General features: G+C 50.8%; 1 protein-coding gene across 1 annotated transcript in view; it reads left to right on the top strand.

The window, feature by feature from the left end:
• Positions 1-20748, top strand: part of XRN1 (5'-3' exoribonuclease 1) — a 60099-nt gene that overhangs the window by 9731 nt on the left and 29620 nt on the right. Inside the window, exons 7-23 of the mRNA XM_055127134.1 lie at positions 879-966; positions 1045-1213; positions 2124-2191; positions 2468-2605; positions 5114-5174; positions 5382-5487; positions 5949-6038; positions 8248-8404; positions 9401-9520; positions 11609-11778; positions 12313-12433; positions 12532-12630; positions 14714-14817; positions 16439-16570; positions 18010-18172; positions 18719-18832; positions 19859-19957. Of these exons, the coding sequence (XP_054983109.1) occupies positions 879-966; positions 1045-1213; positions 2124-2191; positions 2468-2605; positions 5114-5174; positions 5382-5487; positions 5949-6038; positions 8248-8404; positions 9401-9520; positions 11609-11778; positions 12313-12433; positions 12532-12630; positions 14714-14817; positions 16439-16570; positions 18010-18172; positions 18719-18832; positions 19859-19957 (1999 nt within the window). The remainder of the gene's footprint in view (positions 1-878; positions 967-1044; positions 1214-2123; positions 2192-2467; positions 2606-5113; positions 5175-5381; positions 5488-5948; positions 6039-8247; positions 8405-9400; positions 9521-11608; positions 11779-12312; positions 12434-12531; positions 12631-14713; positions 14818-16438; positions 16571-18009; positions 18173-18718; positions 18833-19858; positions 19958-20748) is intronic.

Raw genomic sequence — 20748 nt, 5'->3', positions numbered from 1 at the left:
GAGAAAAGGTTTTTATCTTTATCATTAAGTATGATGTTGATGCATTTGTTTTTACCAACTTCCCCCAGTTCCTGTTATCAAGTACTTTCCTTTATTCCTGACTTTGCTGAAATTTTTTCTGAATACTTTTATCATAGAAGCATGTTGAATTTCGAGAAGCACTTTTCCTGCTAAATGACTGTGGGTTTTTTCCACACGAGTGAGTGCATGCGTGTGTGACTACGCTGGTGGACAAGCACCATATTATTCGGGTCAATTTACTTGTCACACACCAAAACAGTGAAAAATAAATATTATTTATTTGAGTCTCCATAGCTGCCAGAATAGGCTCTAGAAAACTGGAATTTACAGGTCAGCAAAATGAATGAATATGCTATTTATTTTAATGTTAGAGGTATCTAAGGCTTTTGCTTAGAAGTTTAGTGATGCTTTTATGACCAGAAATATTCCCACTATAGTAAAATTAATATTTTATATTACATTGCTTAAAATAGCAGTTTCCAGGAACTTTGGAATTGTATTGATGAGAACTTTTTATGTATGAACTCATATATTTGGAGTATTTTCTGCCTGTAACCAACCTTAAATGGACTCAAGGTTAAATGGCTTAGTAGGTTTTTAAGTCAGTTATGTACAATTTAGGCTTTCTTACACAAAAAAAATAAAATATAGGCCATTTTTTTAACTCTTTGTTTTATCTATTATAATTGCAATTTTATTGCTTTATATTGCCCTGCAGGTTTTATATAAATTACATATTTTGACTACATAAACTGTGCTCTAATGATAGATTTGGTTTTAATCTTTGCGACATTTTTAAATTTGAATTTTGAAAAATTTGTAAAATACAGTTAACCCTCTGAATCATCCTGTTACAGAATATGTGCGCCAGAAGAAACCACATTTCATCTCCTACACTTATCTTTAATGAGAGAATATATTGACTATGAGTTTTCATCGTTGAAAGTAAGTACCTTGAAGCCGAGGGCAGGGAGGACCGTGCAGAATGCCCGAGGGTCTGACTGCTTTTCTTCTTGGCCGTAGGACAAGATTACATTTAAGTACGACATTGAAAGGATAATAGATGATTGGATTTTGATGGGATTTCTTGTTGGCAATGATTTTATCCCCCATCTACCTCATTTACATATTAATCATGATGCACTGCCTCTACTTTATGGAACGTATATCAGCGTCCTACCAGAACTCGGGGGTAAGAAATGCTCTTAAGGGGCCGGAGCGATAGTACAGCGGGTAGGGCGTTCCCATTGCACGCGGCCGACCCGGGTTCGATCCCCGGCATCCCATATGGTCCCCCAAGCACCGCCAGGAGTAATTCCTGAGTGCAAAGCCAGGAGTTACCCCTGAGCATCGCTGGGTGTGACCCAAAAAGGAAAAAAAAAAAATGCTCTTCAGAGCCACTCAGACCTACTCTCACTGGCACTCAGTTAACCAAAATAAAAAGTCATTCGGCTTATTAGATTATCACATGCATAGCTAATGTAAGGGGAAAATGGGGTTTCTTTGTTCTGTTTCTGGGCTAGAGCAATATACGTTTGCCCTGCACATAGCCGACCCACGTTCAATTCCCGGCATCCCCAAGCACTGCTAAAAGTGACTCGTGAGTGCAGAGCCAGGACTAAGAGCACTGCCGGGTGTGGCCAAAAACAAAACTGAAGAAGAAGAACTATCTCTGATGTAAATTAAAGAAAATTACCAAAGTCAGTCCTGATTGATTGGTTTGTTGGTAGCAAACTCATGTCCACTTTTAATTGCTCAAGACGACCAATAGAAGTTACTGGTTCTTCATTGCTCGTTTCATTTTTAAGCCTAAAAGTTCAGTAATTCTGAATGGGCAGGCATGGAGGGTTTCATAGGAGGAAGGGGTTTTCAGCCTGAGGTGAATGATACATGGGCTGCTGAGAAAGCCTCCGGCCAGCCCTCCCCGCCAGCCGCCAGACACAGCGGCTGCTGGACCTATCTCACGGCTGTTAGCAAATGCGCCGACGTTTGCTGTCTTGCTTAGTGTAATGCCAACACTCCATTCTGTGAAAAGAACCTGGTAACTTGTCTGAAGAAAATAACGTCAGCTTCCAGTGTAAATGTCGGACTTGTCCTTCTAGGCTACATTAATGAAAGCGGGCACCTCAACTTACCTCGTTTTGAGAAGTACCTTGTGAAACTATCAGATGTGAGTACTACAGGGTGATGTTTCCTTGGGCCAGGGAGATGTAAATGAACATCTGACTAATTTCATAAAACCGGGGGGAGGAGTTTTCTGATCCTCACGCTGCCCTCCCGAGGGGTGAGGAATAACGCCCTCAGCTACTTGTTTCCGGTGCGCTCTCCCCGGGTACAGAAGGTCCGGCGCTCGGATTCCCCGTTTCCCAGAGCTGGTCCCTGGGAGCGGCGGGGCGGCTCGCTCTGGGCACGCGCCGAGGGTCTCACGTGACCAAACTCTCTGCAGTTCGACCGGGAGCACTTCAGCGAAGTGTTTGTGGACCTCAAGTGGTTTGAGAGCAAAGTTGGTAACAAGTACCTCAACGAAGCTGCAGGCGCCGCCGCGGAGGAAGCCTTGAACTACAAGGAGAAGAAGAAATCAAAGGTGTCCAATTTTTCAGTGTCCTTTCAATGTTTGAGCTTGAAGGTAGAGCTGGTATTTCTAAATCCTTTTTCTTCCCACGATTGGCGGGTTGCCTCAGTTCAGTTTAATTTCTTCTCTTTAGAAAGTTGGTTTTGGTTCCTTTTTCTCTTAGGTGCTGTCATTTTTAAAAATCAGTTTTTTGTTTTTCCTCTTAAAGAACAACACTGTGTCTTCTTGGTTCTTTCCTAAGTGTAGAAAACGTTTCTACATCTAAGAACCCAGAAAATCCTATTTTTGTAATGTTGATTTTTTTTTTAATTTTTATTAGTGAATCACCATGAGGTACAGTTACAAACTTATGAACTTTCATGTTTGCATTTACTTTACATCCCTCCACCAGTGCCCATTCTCCTCCACCAATGTTCCCAGTATCCCTCCCACCACCCCACCTTGCCTCTGCGGCAGGCATTCCCTTTTGTTCTCTCTCCTGTTGGGTGTTTTAGTTTGCAATAGAGGTATTGAGTGGCCATCATGTTCGGTCTGTAGTCTACTTTCGGCACGCAGCTTTCAACCCAAATGGGTCCTCCCAACATCCTCTACTTGGTGGTTCCTTCCCTGTCTCAGCTGTCTTTTCCCCCCAGCATGTGAGGCCAGTTTCCAAGCTGTGGGGCAGACCTCCTGGTTCTTATCTCTACTACTCTTGGGTGTTAGTCTCCCATTCTGCTACTTTATATTCCACAGATGAGTGTGATCTTTCTATGTCTGTCTCTTTCTTTCTGACTCATTTCACTCAACATGATACTTTCCATGTTGATCCACTTATATGCAAATTTCATGATTTCATCTTTTCTAACAGCTGCATAGTATTCCATTGTGTAGATGTACCAAAGTTTCTTTAACCATGAAATGTTGATTTTTAAGGGGCCAGTGGGACTCCTGCCTTGTGTGTGCCACCCAGGCTTTGATGTTTGTCACCCCATTTGGTCCGCCAAGCCACCAGGAGTGATCCTGAACAGGTGTGGCCCAAGCTCCCCCCCCAAAAAAATAAGATAAAATAAAAACGTAGTTGCTTACATGATTTAGTGGGCTGGAGCGATATCACAGCGGGTAGGGCATTTGCCTTGCATGTGGCCAACCCAGGTTCGATTCTTCCGTCCCTCTACGAGAGCCTGGCAAGCTACCAAGAGTATCCCGCCCGTACGGCAGAGCCTGGCAAGCTACCCGTTGTGTACTGGTATGCCAAAAAAGTAACAAGTCTCACTATAGAGATGTTACTGGTGCCCACTCGAGCAAATCGATGAGCAATGGGATGACAGCGATACAGTGATATATGATTTAATGTTAGGAGATAGATCAGTGACTTTTTTAGAAATAATTTCTATTTAAAATCACATATGAAAATAATAGCAGTAGGTTTAGTTAAGAATAATTGGGAGCTTCTAGCTAGTAAGTGCATCTGTGCTCAGTAAATGAACAATAGCATCAGCGAATGCTGGTACCGAGTGAAAAATGTCCAATGTGCCCTAACGGATGTCTTACTAGTGTTGGCATGAAAGACCTCTTCTGAAATTGCCTCGTCCTGTCTGTAACTCTTCACTGGGCTCTAATGAAACTGATGAGTTTCCAGTATGTTCCTTGTCACCTGAGTTTGGGTTTATTTAGGTTGTATTTAGGTCTGTACCTGCCAGCTCTTTCTCCGAGAAGAGCGGTGCTCCCTCACTCCTTCTGGCTGCGTGGCCGTTCTAACTTTGTGGCGACCAGTCCCTATTCTGGGTTCTGCTCTTGGGAAGATATGGGTTCTGCTCTTGGGAAGACAGGCTCTGCCGCTTTGGAGGAACCTGAGCGTGCAGACGCTTCACAGCGATCCCTGGTCCTGTCCGGTTCCGTGTCCTCTAGACCCATGCGGTTCACTTTAAGGAGAGAATGAGCACAGAGAGTGGGAGCTGCAGGCAGGAAGGTCCAGGGACAGGAAGGGGAAGGCCGAGGGGAGAATCCCTGGCTAGACCTGCAGGGGAGGAGAGAAGTAAGATGACAGGGAGGAAGGCGCTGGGGGCGGGGACAGAGAAGCCTGCGAGGAGAAGGGGAAGTGGAGGGGCAGCGTCGGGAGTGGGATCGAGGCTGGAGTTGGTGTTTCAGTCGTTGCACGCAGTTGTAGATTGTCGGCAGCTCAGAAGCTGTCATCACAACATTAAACTGAGATAAATGACACAGAAATTTGACATTATTTTGCACCTTTGTGTCGGTGAAATTTGGGGGACATTTTTTACCTGGAATAAATGTATAATTAGTTACATATATTTAATATTTTTTTATATTGTGAGAGTTACTGTGTATGTTTGAAAAAACTGGGTGTTAAATTGTACGCAGTAAAGATGTTATAGCCTTTCAGGATGAATCATGTAAAACCAAAATTATCTACACAGTGTTAAAGAATTATTTTTAGAACAAGTTTTTATAGTGTCTCCCTATGAAATGACTCGTCTTAATACATTTTGCCTTTAATTTTGTATTGATTTATAATTTTTGTAGGACCGGGAAAACTTGTGTTGGGCTGCTTTAGACAAAAATGAAGAAATGGCAGCATCGAAGGGTGAGTTCAGCCTGTGTGCTTCATGCTGTTTCCGTGATGGTCATTATTGTATTGTTTCCTTTACTCATTCTGACTTGGTAACTTTGGAGGTAATGGGCGTCCGAGAGTTTATAAACAGTTACTTTGGTATATGTTTGTAATAGAGTCTTGGGAGGAAAGCAGAGTATCGTAATTGTCAGCCACTGCTTTTCTGGTCTTTTCCCCCAGATAATCTCGAGGATGAGCCTGAAGATGACGACCTGTTTGAGACTGAGTTCAGGCAGTACAAGAGGACGTACTACATGGCCAAGATGGGAGTGGACGTGGTGTCTGAGTATGTTTCTAATCGATGCTTTGACGTTAAAGCAGTAAAGTTCATTCTTCAGAAAACAGCATTGTTATAATTAAGATTGCAAGCAAGAAAGATTTTTTTTTGTTTGTTTCGTAAATTTTGTAGCTGTTTCAACTCACAAGTTTTTTAGAGGAGCTTGTGTAACTAGCAAGTTTTATATTTCTTTATTAAAAATTGCAAAGTTGGAGAGACTTCTCTTGCATGCAGTGAGCTGGACTCACTGTCCCTGGCATCACCGCTGAGAGGAACCCTGAGCCCGTGGGCTCACGCTGAAGCCAGTACGGAGAAGGCAGACAGTCTTTCTCATTATAATTCTTCACATGCTCGTCAGATAGTGTATATGAGTTGAAATGTGAGGCCAGTGGACGCATTGCCCCAAAGACAGTGGCCCGTCTCTTAAAATCGCAAAGTGCTCTAATAAAAATGATCTTTTCCCCTTCCAGCGACTTCCTGGCAGCTCAGGCCGCGTGCTACGTGCAGGCCATCCAGTGGGTCCTGCACTACTACTACCACGGGGTACAGTCCTGGAGCTGGTGAGCATCTTTCTCGTCACGGGATGCGTCGTTGGGATGTCGTGCTCTCATGTTCTGGTCATTGTGTCTTTAACCAGGGATACCTCTAGCTCCATTTAACTAAGTCCTAGTTTAAACTAAATATGATAAATTGACACGAAAATAGTTCAAAGACCTCAGACAAATATCCTTTCTTTGTTTTGGTCTTTGTTCATCTGAGAATGTAAGACCGGGCTGGAGCGATAGCACAATGGGGAGGGCATTTGCCTTGCATGCGGCCAACCCGGGTTCGATTCCCAGCATCCCATATGGTCCCCCGAGCACCGCCAGGAGTAATTTCTGAGTGCAGAGCCAGGAGGAACCCCTGTGCATCGCTGGGTGTGACCCAAAAAGCAAAAAAAAAGAATGTAAGACCTTGTCTTGATAGATCTGGTATGACAGAGTCTTAATGATTATTGGGTCTGCGCGATTATGTGTGGTGACGTGTTCATTATATTCCTCTTTACGTCTTTGTGTTTGAAAAAGTTTTTCTGGGCTCGAGCAATAACACAGGGGTGGGCTGCTTGTCCTGCTGACCTACCTGGATTTGATCCTTGGCACCTGCCCTGGGCACCGCCAAGAGTGATCCCTGAATCCAGAGTCGGGAGTAAGCCCTGAGCACTGCCAGGGGTTAAAAAGAGTTTTTCTGTTAGAGTAATTTTTGCAAAATGGGCTATTTGAACGTTATACCAATGAGAGTGCAGAAAAGGAATCTTGCTTTCCCTGAAAATAGTGTTGGTTTTCTGTATTCCTCGTGTTTTCTATTCCAGCAGATTCTCTCTACATTTCATAATTATCCACCAAATGACTAACAACAAACAGAAAACATGACTGGGGAAAATAGATACTTTTGTGTAACAACGTCACTTAGTTTGTTGCAAGGCATTTCCACCCAGCTTTGTTTTAAGTCACTGCAACAGAACTAATTCATTCCAGAGCGTGTGGCACTAATGATGGCTTGATGTACCAAGAGCCTTAGAAGAAGAATCTCTATCCAAACTAGTCTCCAAGCAGTTCAGAAAACAATCCCAAAGGGAAAAGCTCTTGCTCTGGCATTTTTGAGGACGCGTGTTCCCCCTCGCTGCCCGCGTTAAGGCCGAGCACTTGGAGAGCTTCTCCAGGAGTCCTCTTGCCCGTGGGCACTGAGCGGGTCCTCCGCCCTGTCCGAGGGAGAGAGCGAAGCAGAGACTGGGCACCTTCCCGGGGCCAGACCCGAGAGTCCGGCCCGGCCCACCAGGCTGAACTGTTAGGCCACGTGCCCTTCTGACTCCCGACTCCCCTGCCCCAGGCCACTTGGCCAGGGCTGTGCTGTAGGAGCATTTTCCTTCATCAGTTTTGTACCCTTTATCAGACGGGAAGCATACTAGGGCTCTGTCAAGATCTCTCCCTGAGGTTAGACCCTGTCGGGCGGAGTCGCAGAGGCTGTGCGCGTGGGGAGACGCAGGCCCGTGCGGCGGTCCCTGAGCGTGTGGGGGGGTGCGGCCCAGGCCCCCGAGCCCGGCTGGAGCAGCCCCGCACCTGTGGCAGCCGCCTTGAACCGCCGAGAATCTTCGGGAGTGGCAGACGAGGCGGGGGGGCTAGAGGGTCCCCGGACAGCAGTTGTGACGGTGGGCGTGTCGTCCTTCGCCCAACACTCAAGCACGACCCGTGCAGGCAGGAGCTTCTGCAGCTCGAAGCGGGGCTGGGTGAGCAGGGGCTCCCGAGTCCCCTGAGGGGAGCGGCCGGGTTCAGGTGACCTCCCCTGCAGACACACGCAGGGTCACGCTCACCTCCGAGACTATTGGTGTTCGTGTGTGCGCGTAGTGGTCGCGTAAGCGTGTGTGCTCAGCTGGGCCAAGCCCGGCCCGAGAAATGGGTCCTGTACTGGCATCACATAGTAGCCTCAGTTTCCATTTTATTTTTTCTTGTGCTGTTCAGGCCACACATGACAGTGCTCAGGGCTTGCTCGTGGTTCTGTGCTCAGGGGTCACTCCCAACACGACCCACAACCACACAGGGCCCTGGGGATCGAACCTGGGTGACAGCCGGCAGGGGAAGCTTCCCTGCTATCCTCTCTCCTCATCCCATTGCTCAAGAAAAAAGTTTGTAGCTGATGTTCTGCTTATTACTTAACAATTTTTTAATAATCAAAAGTAGATATTGGTATTTTGGATCCATTTTCCTGTTTTCACAAGCCAGTCCTGCCTTGCAGGTTCTACCCCTACCACTACGCCCCCTTCCTGTCCGACATCCGCAACATCAGCGCGCTGCAGATCCAGTTTGAGCTCGGGAAGCCTTTCAAGCCCTTCGAGCAGCTGCTCGCCGTCCTGCCGGCAGCCAGCAAGAGTCTGCTGCCCGAGTGCTACCAGGTGGGTCCGGAAAGCCCTGATGCCCCTTGGGTCTGGAGGAGCAGTTCTAGGACCCTAGAAACACAGTGCCAGTTTGTCAGCAGCTAAATACGGGTTTAGGCTAGTGGCTGAACGTGGGGGTCTATTGTCTATATGCGGTCTTCTAGATCTCTGAGTGGCCTTGGCACACGCAAAACCCTTCGCTTTCCCCCTCCCGAGGTCTGCTGCATCCCTGCCGCAGACACACACTGCCGCCCCCCTCACACAATGCTGTGTGAGCAGTGGCGCCGTGCCCCCACCCCCCCACCCCCGGGCTTTCAGAGAGTCACCTGCCCTCATCCTCCGCCCTGGCTCTCCCGCCTCTCCCTTCTGTCCACCCTGTCCGTAGAGACAGTGGCGCTAGTCCTGCTGGCCAGTGCACCGGGAGCGTTTTCCACTACGTCTGTTCAGATGATTTTGTGCCCGAGATGCATTGGTATTAAATACCAATTTAAATATCACCTGAGAAGTAGTGTTTTACTTCCTTAAAACTTTTATATCCTAGCCATCCATGTTTATCTCCTAGAGTGCATTTCTAGCTTTCTCTGTCTGCCTCTGTTACGGAATCCTCTGTAGGCGCCAAAGGCAGAGCACAGGGTCGGCTTCGCATGCAGCCGGGCCTGGGTCACCCTGCGGCGCCCCCTGTGGTCCCAGCAGTGAGCCCACACGGGTCTGATGGGGAGAAATCTCGTTTTGCTTTGCTTAAAAGTTTCAAATTATCAGTGGGCCGGAGCAATAGTACAGCAGGGACGGTGCTTGCCTTGCATGCAGCTGACTCGGGTTCAATCCCCGGCACCCCCAGTGGTCCCCCCCAGCACTGCCAGAAGTAATTCCTGACTGCAGAGTCAGAAATAAGCCCTGGGCACAGCTGGGTGTGACCCAAAGCAACAGAAGTAAAGCAAATTTTTCATTATAAGGTAGCATATTCAAAATTGATGGGCTCTTACGTTCCTAATAATGCTGTCTGTATTTTCCCAGCACCTGATGACCAGTGAAGACTCACCAATCATAGAGTATTACCCTCCGGACTTCAAGACGGACCTGAACGGGAAGCAGCAGGAGTGGGAGGCCGTGGTCCTCATCCCGTTCATAGACGAGGTTGGTGCTGGGCCCGTCACACGCGGGATGGCCTGTTGGATATTTCAAGAGTGCAGTCCCCACCTAAGGACCTTTAACCTTTCACCAGGCCGGGGGTCACCCCACCCGGCCCTCTCCCTCTCCCATCGCCTCAGCCTTGTTGAAGCACTTGTTTTCCCTTAGCTTTGTCTGTTTCCTTTATATCCTCTAAGTGTGTAAAGCCGCGACGCCTTATAGCCTGCATATGAGTGAAGTATTACATCACTCAGTGTTACTCTTTGTCCTGGTTTCTTTTGCTTTAGCACAGCCCTGTCCTCTTCCGCCCATGTTTCAGCAAAAGGCTCTATTCATCCCTTTTTCTTTAAATCCCTTTCTGTGAGCTGATTGGTGTCTGCAGACACGTGACCCCTCGCCGTGTCCCCTCTCCTCGGGCGCTTGACTTGTTCCTGGTCATGGCTGCGCCAGCAGCTCTGCGGTCAGTCCAGGCACGCACATGTCCTGCGGAGGTGGTGACTATACTCGGGCCAGCTGTGTCACTGCAGCCCTGGCTCAGGCGCGTCTCCCGTCACTGGCCTGAGAGGCCTCCAGACCGGCTCCCATACGAGGTGGAGTAGCTTGAATCGCCACCAACAGTGTATGATTCTTCCTGGTTTTCCAGGCCCTTGCCAGCACTGGTTGCTTGTGGCCTTTTTGAATTTTTATTTAAAAAAAAAAAGTTTTTAATTGCGGTAACACTGTTACAAGTGGTGCTACTGTGTGTGCTTCGGGTGTAGTCACCGTGGCCCTGCCACCGGCTCGCCACAGACCCTCCCGCGCTGTCCTTATGGCGCCTCTGCTTCCTTCTAGCCTTTCAGGTTCCCCACTCGTGTCATTGGCATGTCTCCGGTGTCTCGATTTGCTCAGTGACCGGTGGACTGTGACCCTCCTGATCAGTCAGGTGCGAAGGCTCATTCTCTGGCGGGACTTCGTTTCTTCTAACGGCCGTGCCCGCTTCTCCCGTAGGGGCCTGGGGTCTGTTCCCTGCTCTGCCCCTCACAAGATGAGTTACTGTATCTTCCAAAAAACACTTATTTTTTCTTTGATGCACGATGCATATTGTGTGTCTTTGTGTGCGTGCCCGTCTGGGGCACAGCGTGGAGATGGCGCGTTCCCCCCGAACATGCGCCTGCCGTGAACAAGCTCCTCCCGGTGGCTCTCGGAGGGCAGGTGCTGTGCTCACCACACCCGGTTTCACCCCTGGTGCTCGAGGCCCGGGAATGGCCAGAGGACCAGCTGTGGCCGCTTCACTTCACGCCTGTCCCGCACCAGTTAGTCCAGGGCCCTCGCCTTGCGTGTGTCCAGCCCGGGTTCAGTGCCCAGCACTGTCGTGGCCCCACATCCACCAGGAGTGACCCTTGAGCACAGGGCCAGGGTCTCCCCTGAGTAGTGCCGGTCTGACCTTGACTCCCATCCCCTCAGTCGCTTTGTTCTAGCTTTGGTGTTGGGGCCACACGGGCGGTGCTCAGGGGCCACACCTGAGGGGACCGGCCCTGCTCTGCTGCGCACGCAGCGGGCACCTTCCCGCTGGGTATCTCTCTGGCTCGCAAGCCAGTTTCCATTCGCGTTCCCTGATTTCAAGCCTTTTGACCTGGTTATTTCATGTAATTTGAAACTGCAGTTTTAGATTTATTTGACTAAATCATCTGAATAACCTAAATTGTAGGTCATCTTATAAAAGGAGCTTTCGTGAGAAGACTGAACTATTTGGTGCTTAGTCGAAAGTATTTTGAATTAATGTTTGTGATATTTCTTGCGGTTTCTTCATTAAAGTCACAGGTTTCTGTCAGATGACAGATTTTCAGTCTTGGGAAGCATTTGATTTTCTGCTGTTGTCCAGGCGTTGGAGGCCCGTGGCCTTGTTGAGGAACAGGCGGAGAGGGGTCTGCAGAGCTGACCCCAGGCCTCTGAGGCAGAGAAGTGTGTTCATGTAGCGGAACGGGAAGGCTTCCGTCAGTTAAGATCCTGCTTCAAGAGTCAGATCATGATTCTGTGGGGCGGGAAGAGGCTTATTCTGTACGTTAAAACGGGCTTTTCGGGCTTAGCCAACCGTGTCTTCATCGTCCCGTTCAGAAGCGACTGCTGGAAGCCATGGAGACGTGCAATCACTCCCTCAAGAAGGAGGAGAGGAAGAGGAACCAGCACAGCGAGTGCCTCATGTGCTGGTACGACGGCGACGCGGACTTCCCCTACGCCTCGCCCTGGCCAGAGAAGTTCCCCACCATAGAGCGCTGCCGCGCGAGGTAGTGTTGCCGGGCGCCTGGGGGGTCGGGAGCGGTCCCTCTCCCCCGCCCAGCGCTGCTTCACGGCGCTGTGCTGCTGCCTCAGCTTTCCGCAGCTACCCCGCCAGAGAAAAAGGAATCCAAAGCTTCTGTTTGCTGGCCCCACAGTGTTCTCTTTCCCACCTTCCCTGCAAATAACTTGCCAAGATGGAAACCCAGTTGCAAATTAGTGACCTCTGTTGGGATTCTTTATTTTGTCCGGGCATGGAGGCGACGAGGCTTCTGTACTGTGCTTTATGCACACCTTGGTCAAGCCGATGAGCAGATCAGTTTGAGATTAGTGGGGAATATCTCTGCCCGATAGTCCAAGACATGGCCGTGTCTGGTCCTGTGACGCAGAGTGGGAGTCCTGCTCTGTCTTGGTCTTAAGGGATGAATTGTCATTCCTTGTTTAGATGCAAGGATGATTCTTGCAAAATAAGCAGCAGAATGCTGAGAAGCCAGATGTGTTGGTATGATTGAGTTTTTAATTAAATGTCTCCATTTATTTTCTAGATACAAAATAATATCCTTAGATGCTTGGCGTGTAGACATCAGCAAGAACAGAATAACCAAAGTTGACCAGAAGGCCTTGTATTTCTGTGGATTCCCTACACTGAAACACATCAAACACAAAGTAAGAGGCTGTTTAGTTTCATGATTTTTTTCACTTTATCAAATGTAAAGGGTCAGTGGAAAAATAATTAAAATGTAATATTTGGAATTCTCTCGAAGTTTTTTTTGAAGAAAAGTGGCGTGCAAGTGTTCCAGCAAAGCAGTCGTGGTGAGAACATGATGTTGGAGATTTTGGTGGATCCAGACTCAGAGGACGTGGTGAGTGATTTGTCACGCACTTACTAGGTGTTTGTCACGCACCAGATCTCTTTAGCCCCAGAGTAATATGCAGTCATTCTAGAAGTTTTCCCAAAGTAAGGGTGTGGTAAAGACATATGTACACAACAGAAAGGATATGTTTGTGACATAATGAGCATAAAATGGCAGGGTTGGGTTTTTTTTAAGTGATTATTGTGATTTTTTAAGTGATTAAGTGATTTATTTTTTTTTTACTTTTTTTTTCTTTTTTTTTTAAATTTTTATTTTTTAAAAAATTTTATCACCATGTGGAAAGTTACAGAGTTCTCAGGTTTATGTCTCAGTTATACCGTATTCAAACACCATCCCTTCACCAGTGCCCATATTCCACCACCAAAATCCCTGGTATACCCCCCGCCCCCCACCCCAACTGTATAACTGATGAATTTCACTTTATTTTCTCTTCACCTTGATTACGTTCCATATTTCAACACAAAACTCACTATTGTTGTGGGAGTTATATCCCCAAACAAGATAACCCTAATAAGGAGGCATTTGATAATTAGTTTTCCATTCAAAGATTGTATGTTTTCAGGTTTTAGAAAAGGTCGTGCGGCCGCATTAGCAGCCGCGCGGCTCGGATGTGTCCCAGTCCCAAATCCTGGAGCCGTGTTAGTTGCTGCTCAGTGTCGCCAGGGTTCCATCTGGAGAAGGTGTGCTGGCGGCACCTCCTCCTTCCGCGCCCCCCCCCCCCCCCCCCCCGGTGTTGCTGGCCCCGATTCGGGTCCGGAGCATTGTCCGGGCCGCGTTGCTCACCAGAATGCCTGCCGCTTCTCTGTGGATTGTGTCAGCAAGATGGCGCCGAGGGTGGGTCGAGGGCGTGACTTCCGGCGGCCGGGACCACTTGGAGTTTTGGGCTGGCGCCGCCCCACTCCAGTGCCCCCCCCCCCAGGCTCGGATGTGTCCCAGTAAGTGATTAAGTGATTTAAAAATAATTATCTTAATTCCTTTTAACCTCTTCTGGATTCTGACATTTTTTTCTTAGTTCTTTGTCTCTTTTCAGAATAAGTGTGGTGTGTGGAGCCGGCTGGGTGCCTGAGTGGGGCAGGCAAGGGTTATGCTGGGGAACAGTGTAGGCCAGGCTGAGGGAGGTAGAGGAGCTTGACGCCCGCTCGGAGGAGATGGGGCTTTTTTATGACGTCTTGAAATACTGAGTTCATGAACTTGATTGCACAGAAGGGAAATGAAGAAGGTGGAAAGTCTCAGAGGCTGCAGGGATAGAAATATCAGTTGGTAAGGACCTAGGATGTGTGGAAGTGACCCAGTTGCAACAGGCCAGGCAGATCCAGAGACCCAGATGGGCAAGACTCAGTAGATCCAAAGAGATCCAGATGGGTCAAGCTAAGCAGACCCAGAGATCCAGATAGGCCAGCCTAAGCATATCCAGAAAGATCCAGATGGACGAGACTAAGTAGATCCAGAGAGATCCATGGCCAAGACTAAGTAGGTCCAGAAGGATCGAGATGGACCAGGCCAAGCAGATCCAGAGAGATCTGTATGGACAAAGCTAGATAAAATCCACAAGTGCATCACTTGTTCAAACGCAGGGGCTGAAAACTGGAGTCAGGTAATGGCTACCTAGATTGATTTCCAGAAAAATAATTTCTGCTTGCTGGAATAGAGGATCTCAGCGAGAGTTGCTGGTTTGGGGAGAGGAAGACAAGTAACGGGGTTTCTCGGGAGGCAGAAACATAACCTTGCATGGAGAAAAGGCATCTCACAAAGCAAAAATTCTGTCACAAAGGAGAGAGGGAGGGCTGAAAGCGAAAAGGAGGTGTCACGTGCCAGAAGAGGGACGTGTGAGCACTGCTGGGCCCTGCAGCTGGGCCGTCCACCCAGGTGAGCCCCCCTCACCGTCTGAGTGAGAGATGGGCATTCACAGTGAATTAGAGGCAAAAGCCACGGGACCATTCGGTCACGAAGAGGGAGAGCGAAGCCTGGAGGAGGCCCAGAGAGCACCGGGCGAAGGCGGCTTCTGTAGAGCTTTTTTTTGGGGAAAAAAACTAGAGCGTGAGTGACCTGTCGCGCTTTCCCTTCCTTTCAGAGCGTCGAGAATGTGGCTTCATCCATCCTTGGAAAATCCGTGTTTGTGAATTGGCCTCACCTTGAAGAAGCTAGAGTGGTCGGCGTGTCAGACGGAGAAACCAAGTAAGACTTGATGGATCCATCACGGTGTTTTCCAGAAACTTAAAGGATTGGCCCCGGGCCCTGGGCCACATCTGTCCAGTAGGCAGTTGTGTTGTGTTCGCTGGGGTCTGCGAGAGTCTGTCCCGTGTTAGAATTGTGCCGGAGGCCCCAGGACAGACGGTGCCTCCGTGATGGGGTTCCGCGCAGTGTCTCCACCCCAGCGCTGGTGCCCCTTACTCCACGCCGTCCCGGGGTCCTGCAGCTCCCACCCCTCACCCCACCACCTGCCCGCTGCTCTGTTTCTGTTGGAGCCCACTGGGCGTACTCCCCCAACTAGAGAGAGCTTGTTCTGTAGTGGCCTCTTCTGGCGGAAGCGGGACACTCTCGAGTCCGTCCCCGACAGCAGATGGCTCACTGTCTCACAGCCGGAAGCACCATCACACACCCACAGTGTGGCACGTCACCGCTCTTGGGCACTCAAGGTGTTTCTAGGACTCGGGGTCCTGAGCCAGGCTGCAGTGACATGGGCGCAGGGGCCTTTCGAGAGGGAGTTCCCGTGTGCCTGGGGAGAGCTCTCTCTGACAGCAGAGTCGCCCTTCCCGGAGCCCGGAACTGTCCGTGTCGTGCGGCTGCTGACCTTCCCGCCGGTGACAGGGCTCTCCTTTTCCAGGCTGGCACTGATTATTTTGAGTTTTTTATGTGTGCTGTGAGGTGGTAGCTTGTTGTGGTTTGATTTTCATTTCTCTGATGTTTTTGTTTTGAGGGAGCCACACCCTGTACTGTTCAGGGGATCCTCCTGGCTGTACGCTCGGGGGTCATGCCAGCCCGTGCTCCAGCCCTGCGAGCCGCCCTGGCCTCCGCTCTCCTCACCGCCTTAGTTGCCTTTCACCCTTTGCGCTTCTGTATACACTTTAGAGTAAATTGTTCTCTCTGTAAGAGAGAGTAGGATGATGTTGGTAAAAACTGTCTGAGGGGGCCCGGAGAGATAATCCAGCAGGTACGGCACTTGCTGACCGCAGCCAACCCGGACTCACCCCTGACACCCCGTGTGACCTGATTCCCGGGTGCAGAGCCAGGTGTGGCCCAAAAACAAAACAAAGAACTGTGTGCGGTCTATAATTAATTTGTATTTGACCTCTGTAATGTGCCAAGTCTCTGGAACCAAGTGGAACATATCTCTCCATTTGTTTGAATCTTGGATTGTTTTCATCAATCTGTAATTTTTTTTTCCTCACCTCAGCAAATAGATTCTGTACGTGTTTTATCTCACTTTTACCTAAATATTTTCTTTATTTTGGAAGGCTGTAGATAATATGATTGTGAATTACAGTTTCCGTAGTTATAGTGTTCGATAACAGTTGTTTTCTGTGTGTGATTTTTGTACTCCCAGGCCCTGCTGAGCTTGGGTCCCCCGTCTGTACTTACCCCACTGTAGCTCTTAAAGCCATTTCCCGAGCTCCTGCCGCCCGCACCTTCCTGTCGGTTGGAAGCCATGTGTAGTATCTTGATTTAGATTCATAGTCAGTATAGGTTCTGTTTTAAAAATTGTAAATGCCCAGCCCCTTGTTCAAAGTGTTTGTATTGCTACGAACCTTCCACTGGCCGTGACAGCTGCTAGAGTTCTGTGTGTTTCCCTTCAAAGGTTTTACTTGGAAGAGCCTCCGGGGACACAGAAGCTGTATTTGGGAAGAGCTGTGCCACCCTCTAAAGTGGTGCATCTTGGGGACAAAGAACAATCTAATTGGTCAAAAGAAGTTCAAGGAATTTCAGAACAGTGAGTATCCTAGAGAATCTCCGAGTGGCCTCTCCGGCCGACTTCGTTGTCACTCCGACTCGCCTTTCTTCCCTGTTCTAAGGAAGATAGGGAGCACTGTTTTTTTGTGGGGTTTTTTTTTTTATGCTTTTTGGGTCACACCTGGCGATGCACAGGGGTTACTCCTGGCTCTGCACTCAGGAATTACTCCTGGCAGTGCTTGGGGGACTATATGAGATGCTGGGAATTGAACCTGGGTCAGCCATGTGCAAGGCAAACGCTTTAGCCCCGGGAACATTATTTTAAAATAACGTTTGACAGTTATTGCCTTGCCCAGTTGGTGAAATATTTCATGAAACAAAGACAAGAAAGAAACCACTTAATACTTGGCAGTCATGGTCTGCTTCCTGCCACTCAGTGTGCCAAGGCAGATGACCTGTGACCGCAGAAAGCTCCTGGGGGCTTCAGCTCGGAAGGTGGACACTGGGCCAGAGACAGTGCCCGATGCTAAAGGCTGAAGGCTCTTATCTTTACTCGGGCACATTGTAGTACGTTCCAGGCTAGAATGAGCCCTTTTATGGCCACATTTTTTTAATTTTAAGTTATTAAAAAATTATTGTTAAAAATATTTAATTTGGGGGGCTGGAGCGATAGCACAGTGGGTAGGGCATTTGCCTTGCACGCGGCCGACCCAGGTTCGATTCCCAGCATCCCATATGGTCCCCTGAGCACCTGCAGGAGTAATTCCTGAGTGCAGAGCCAGGAGTGACCCCTGTGCAACGCTGGGTGTGACCTGAAAAGCAAAACAAATGTTTTTTTAATTTTTTTTTTAATTTTAAATTAAATTCCCCCGTATGGACACAGGAAACTCTGGTTTTCCCGCTCATCTGTTGGTGAACAGGGAGATGTCCATGTCTTTTGGGGGTGAGGTGGGAAGGCCCCCCCCCCCCACTCCTGGAGCTGCTCCGTCTGGGGCCAAGTGTGGGGTGACCCGGCTCCCGGCTGCCCCGGGAGGCTCCGGAAGCAGCGTGGTAAGTGGGGGCTGCCCCCTCGCCGTGGCCCCGCTTTCTCCTCTTGCTTCTCTTGAGCACTGCCGGGAGCATTGTCTGTCCTGCCTGCTCGTGGGCTCACGGCCTCGAGGTGGACTGCTAGACTCTGTGGACTCTGTTCACAGTTAGGGCCCGACCAGGCTTTCCCGGAGCAGCGGCCGTTTGCTCCATAGACGGTTCCCGTTTGCCCGCTGTGTTGCCTCTCGGGAAGTGCTGATGGGCAGGGCCCCTGGGCTCCTGGGGGCCGCGGTGCTCTCACCGAGCTCCCGGGCGCGGGAAAACGCAGCCTGACCACAGCCTCGGGCTTGTTCACTGCAGCCTCGGGCGGGCTGACAGCCACTCGGGTGAACGCCCCCAGCAGACTCAGTGTCCACAGACCGGGACTTACCTCTCTCTTGCTCTTCCTTCTAGCTACCTCAGGAGAAAAGGAATAATAATAAACGAGACGCCTGCTGTTGTCTATGCTCAGTTGCTCGCGGGCCGGAAATACCAAATCAGTCCTAACGGTGACGTCCACCTGGAGAAACAGTGGTCGAAGCAAGTTCTTCCGTTTGTCTTCCAAACCATTGTCAAGGTAAGTCTCCGTCAGGGCTCCGGCGGGTTGGTCGGGAGGAGGCTGACGGCTGATGCTTCCAGAGGGGACCGTGCCGGGGCATGATGTGTCTCGCACACAGAGCCCTTGCAGCTCCCAGACGGCAGTGCGGTTAGGGACTTAGGCAGTCCCCCTCCATTTCCTGTCTGAGAGAGGGTCCACGGTGACCGTGTGCCCCCTTGCGTTTGCAGGTCTTTATTCTTGAGAAAACACGCGCTTTTGAAATAAACCAGCAGACAGGCCAGGCGTGTGTTGTAGTGCGTGTTATCTTAGCCGTGGCGAGGCACAGTCTGAAGCCCATGCGTGGTCTCGGTGGCCCGGGGAGCAGACTCCGAGCTGGGCCTGTGGGCTGGGGCGGGCTTCCCGGCGGGGGCCCTGGTGGGTCCCATGATTCGGAGCCCCCTCCCCCCGCCGTGTCCTGCCGTGGCTGCAGGGACTCAGTCCCTCAGACCGTGAGCGGGGCCCCTCCCACACCTTCCGCACCGTCGACCCCCCCCCCCAAGGCTGACCACTGTCCCTTCCACGCAGGACATCTGCGCGTTCGACTCGCGCTTCTCAAACATCAGGACACTGGGCGACCTGTTCCCCCCTGGGAGTGTGGTCTTCATGCTCGGCGCCCCCTACTACGGCTGCACCGGGGAGGTGAGTACCAGCCCCCCCGCTTCCCTCCCCCTGTCAGCGCTGCCCCGGGTCGCTCTGCCCACCCCAGACACATCCAGGAGGGAGGGGAAGGCTGTGTCCTGTTGGCTCGGGGCTGGGCGGGCCACACCTGGCAGTGCTCAGGGAGCACACGTGCCAGCAACTGGACCTGGGCCTGGCGCGTGCAGAGAAAGCCCCTTGACTCCAGGACTCTCTGTGGCCATTTTGGTTTGTGTTTGGGGTGGGGGAGGCTCCGCTCAGTGGTGCTCAGGGCATCCTCCTGGCTCCGTGCTCGGGGCTCACCCTGGCAGTACTGGGGGTCCATGTGCAGTGCCAGACCTCGAGCCTGGGCTCCTTGCCCTGCGCCAGAGTCTGGTGAGTGTCACTGTTCCAGAGCGCGCAGGGTTGGGTCAGGCTAAGGGTCAGAGGCCTGGCGGGTAAGGGCAGTGCTTGATCTGGGCTACACCCTGTCGCACCGGGAAGAACATGTCTGAGGACACACAGACCAGGTGCTGAGGCCGCTCTGAGCCGCGGTGCGGGTCGGTGCTAACACACAGACACAGCGGCTGGCCGAGTGCGCTGTAGCCGTGTGAGGGGTCCCGGCCTGAGCCGGCTGTGCTCCCGAAGACGGTTCGGAGAAGCCCTCGTGCGCGTGTAAGGACTGTGCCGAGCAGAGGGTGAAGCAGGCGGGTCAGTGCCACCCAGATGTTCAGTGATCTGACTTAGAGGCCTTTGGGTAACTAGAAGTTTCTATCCTGCATAAATTACTAACACTGTTCAAGCGAGTCAGAAATCAGTCAGACAGGGGTGGAGCAGTAGCACAGCCGGTAGGGCGTTTGCCCTGCACACGACTGACCAGGGTTCGATTCCCAGTATCCCGTGTGGTCCCCCGAGTACCCCCAGGAGTAATTCCTGCGTGCAGAGCCAGGAGTAACCTCTGTGCAATGCCGGGTGTGACCCAGAAAGAAAAAGAAAAAAAAATCATTGCGATGGAGCAAGAGAAACTGAGGCCTGCCGATGTCCCCCCAGGTCCAGGACTCGGGGGACGTGATCCCCGAGGGTCGGATCCGCGTGCTGTTCAGCATCCCGTGCGAGCCCGCGCTGGACACGCTCGTCCAGAACCAGCACGTGAGTCCTCGCGCGCACGAGACTCCGGGTGTGGGTGGGAGCCCTCCTAGCCGCAGCCAGTGGCGGTTCCAAATGCTCAGCGTCTAGGACTGCAGTCGCTGCCGTCCGGGGGCCCAGGCGGGCACCGGACGTCTGCCCCGCAGTAGACACACAGTTGGCCCCTCAGAGGCAGAGCCAGCATTTCCCGGTGCGAGCGGCAGACGGCCACCCTGCCAAGGCCTCCTGGCTCAGATCGGGATCCTGCCGTCCCAGAGCCTTGGGTCCGGGCTGCGTCTGAGCCGCTGGGTGCCCTGGGGAGAGAATGTTCCCTGCCCTTCCCGCTGCCTGGCGCCGGAGCAGGAGTGAGGCAGTGTCAGCTACAGCAGCGTCAGGTCTCAGGCCTCGGCAGAGACTCCCAGCACTGTGCCGTCACATCTCTCAGAAAGGCCCCGGGAGTGTGGGCACGATGGGGAGGGCAGCCCAGCAGGCGGTGCCCGAGCGTCTCTGGGCTCTGTGGGACACGGCGCCGGCCGCCGTCGTCTGCCCTGGCTCTTGGTGACAAACCACTTCATACGAGTTCTGAGTGTGCCAAGGCTCGCGATGCAAACCAGCTGTACAGTATCCTCATAATGACTCTGTAGTCCAGGTTCCCCGAAAGGCAGCTGTGCGAGGACCATTTTGGGCATGAGCGGTTAAAACTGGTGGCTGAAATCTCAGGAAACTGTTTTTATTAGTGACAAAATATGTTTACATGGTGTTAATATAAAGTACTCTCATGGAGATACAAAAGTATAAAACTTGTGCTAAATAGT

This window comes from Sorex araneus, chromosome 2, assembly GCF_027595985.1.
Source record: "Sorex araneus isolate mSorAra2 chromosome 2, mSorAra2.pri, whole genome shotgun sequence".
Lineage (NCBI taxonomy): Eukaryota > Metazoa > Chordata > Mammalia > Eulipotyphla > Soricidae > Sorex > Sorex araneus.
The sequence above is the reverse complement of the archived record's forward strand: the minus strand, read 5'-3'. Positions and strand labels throughout refer to the sequence as shown.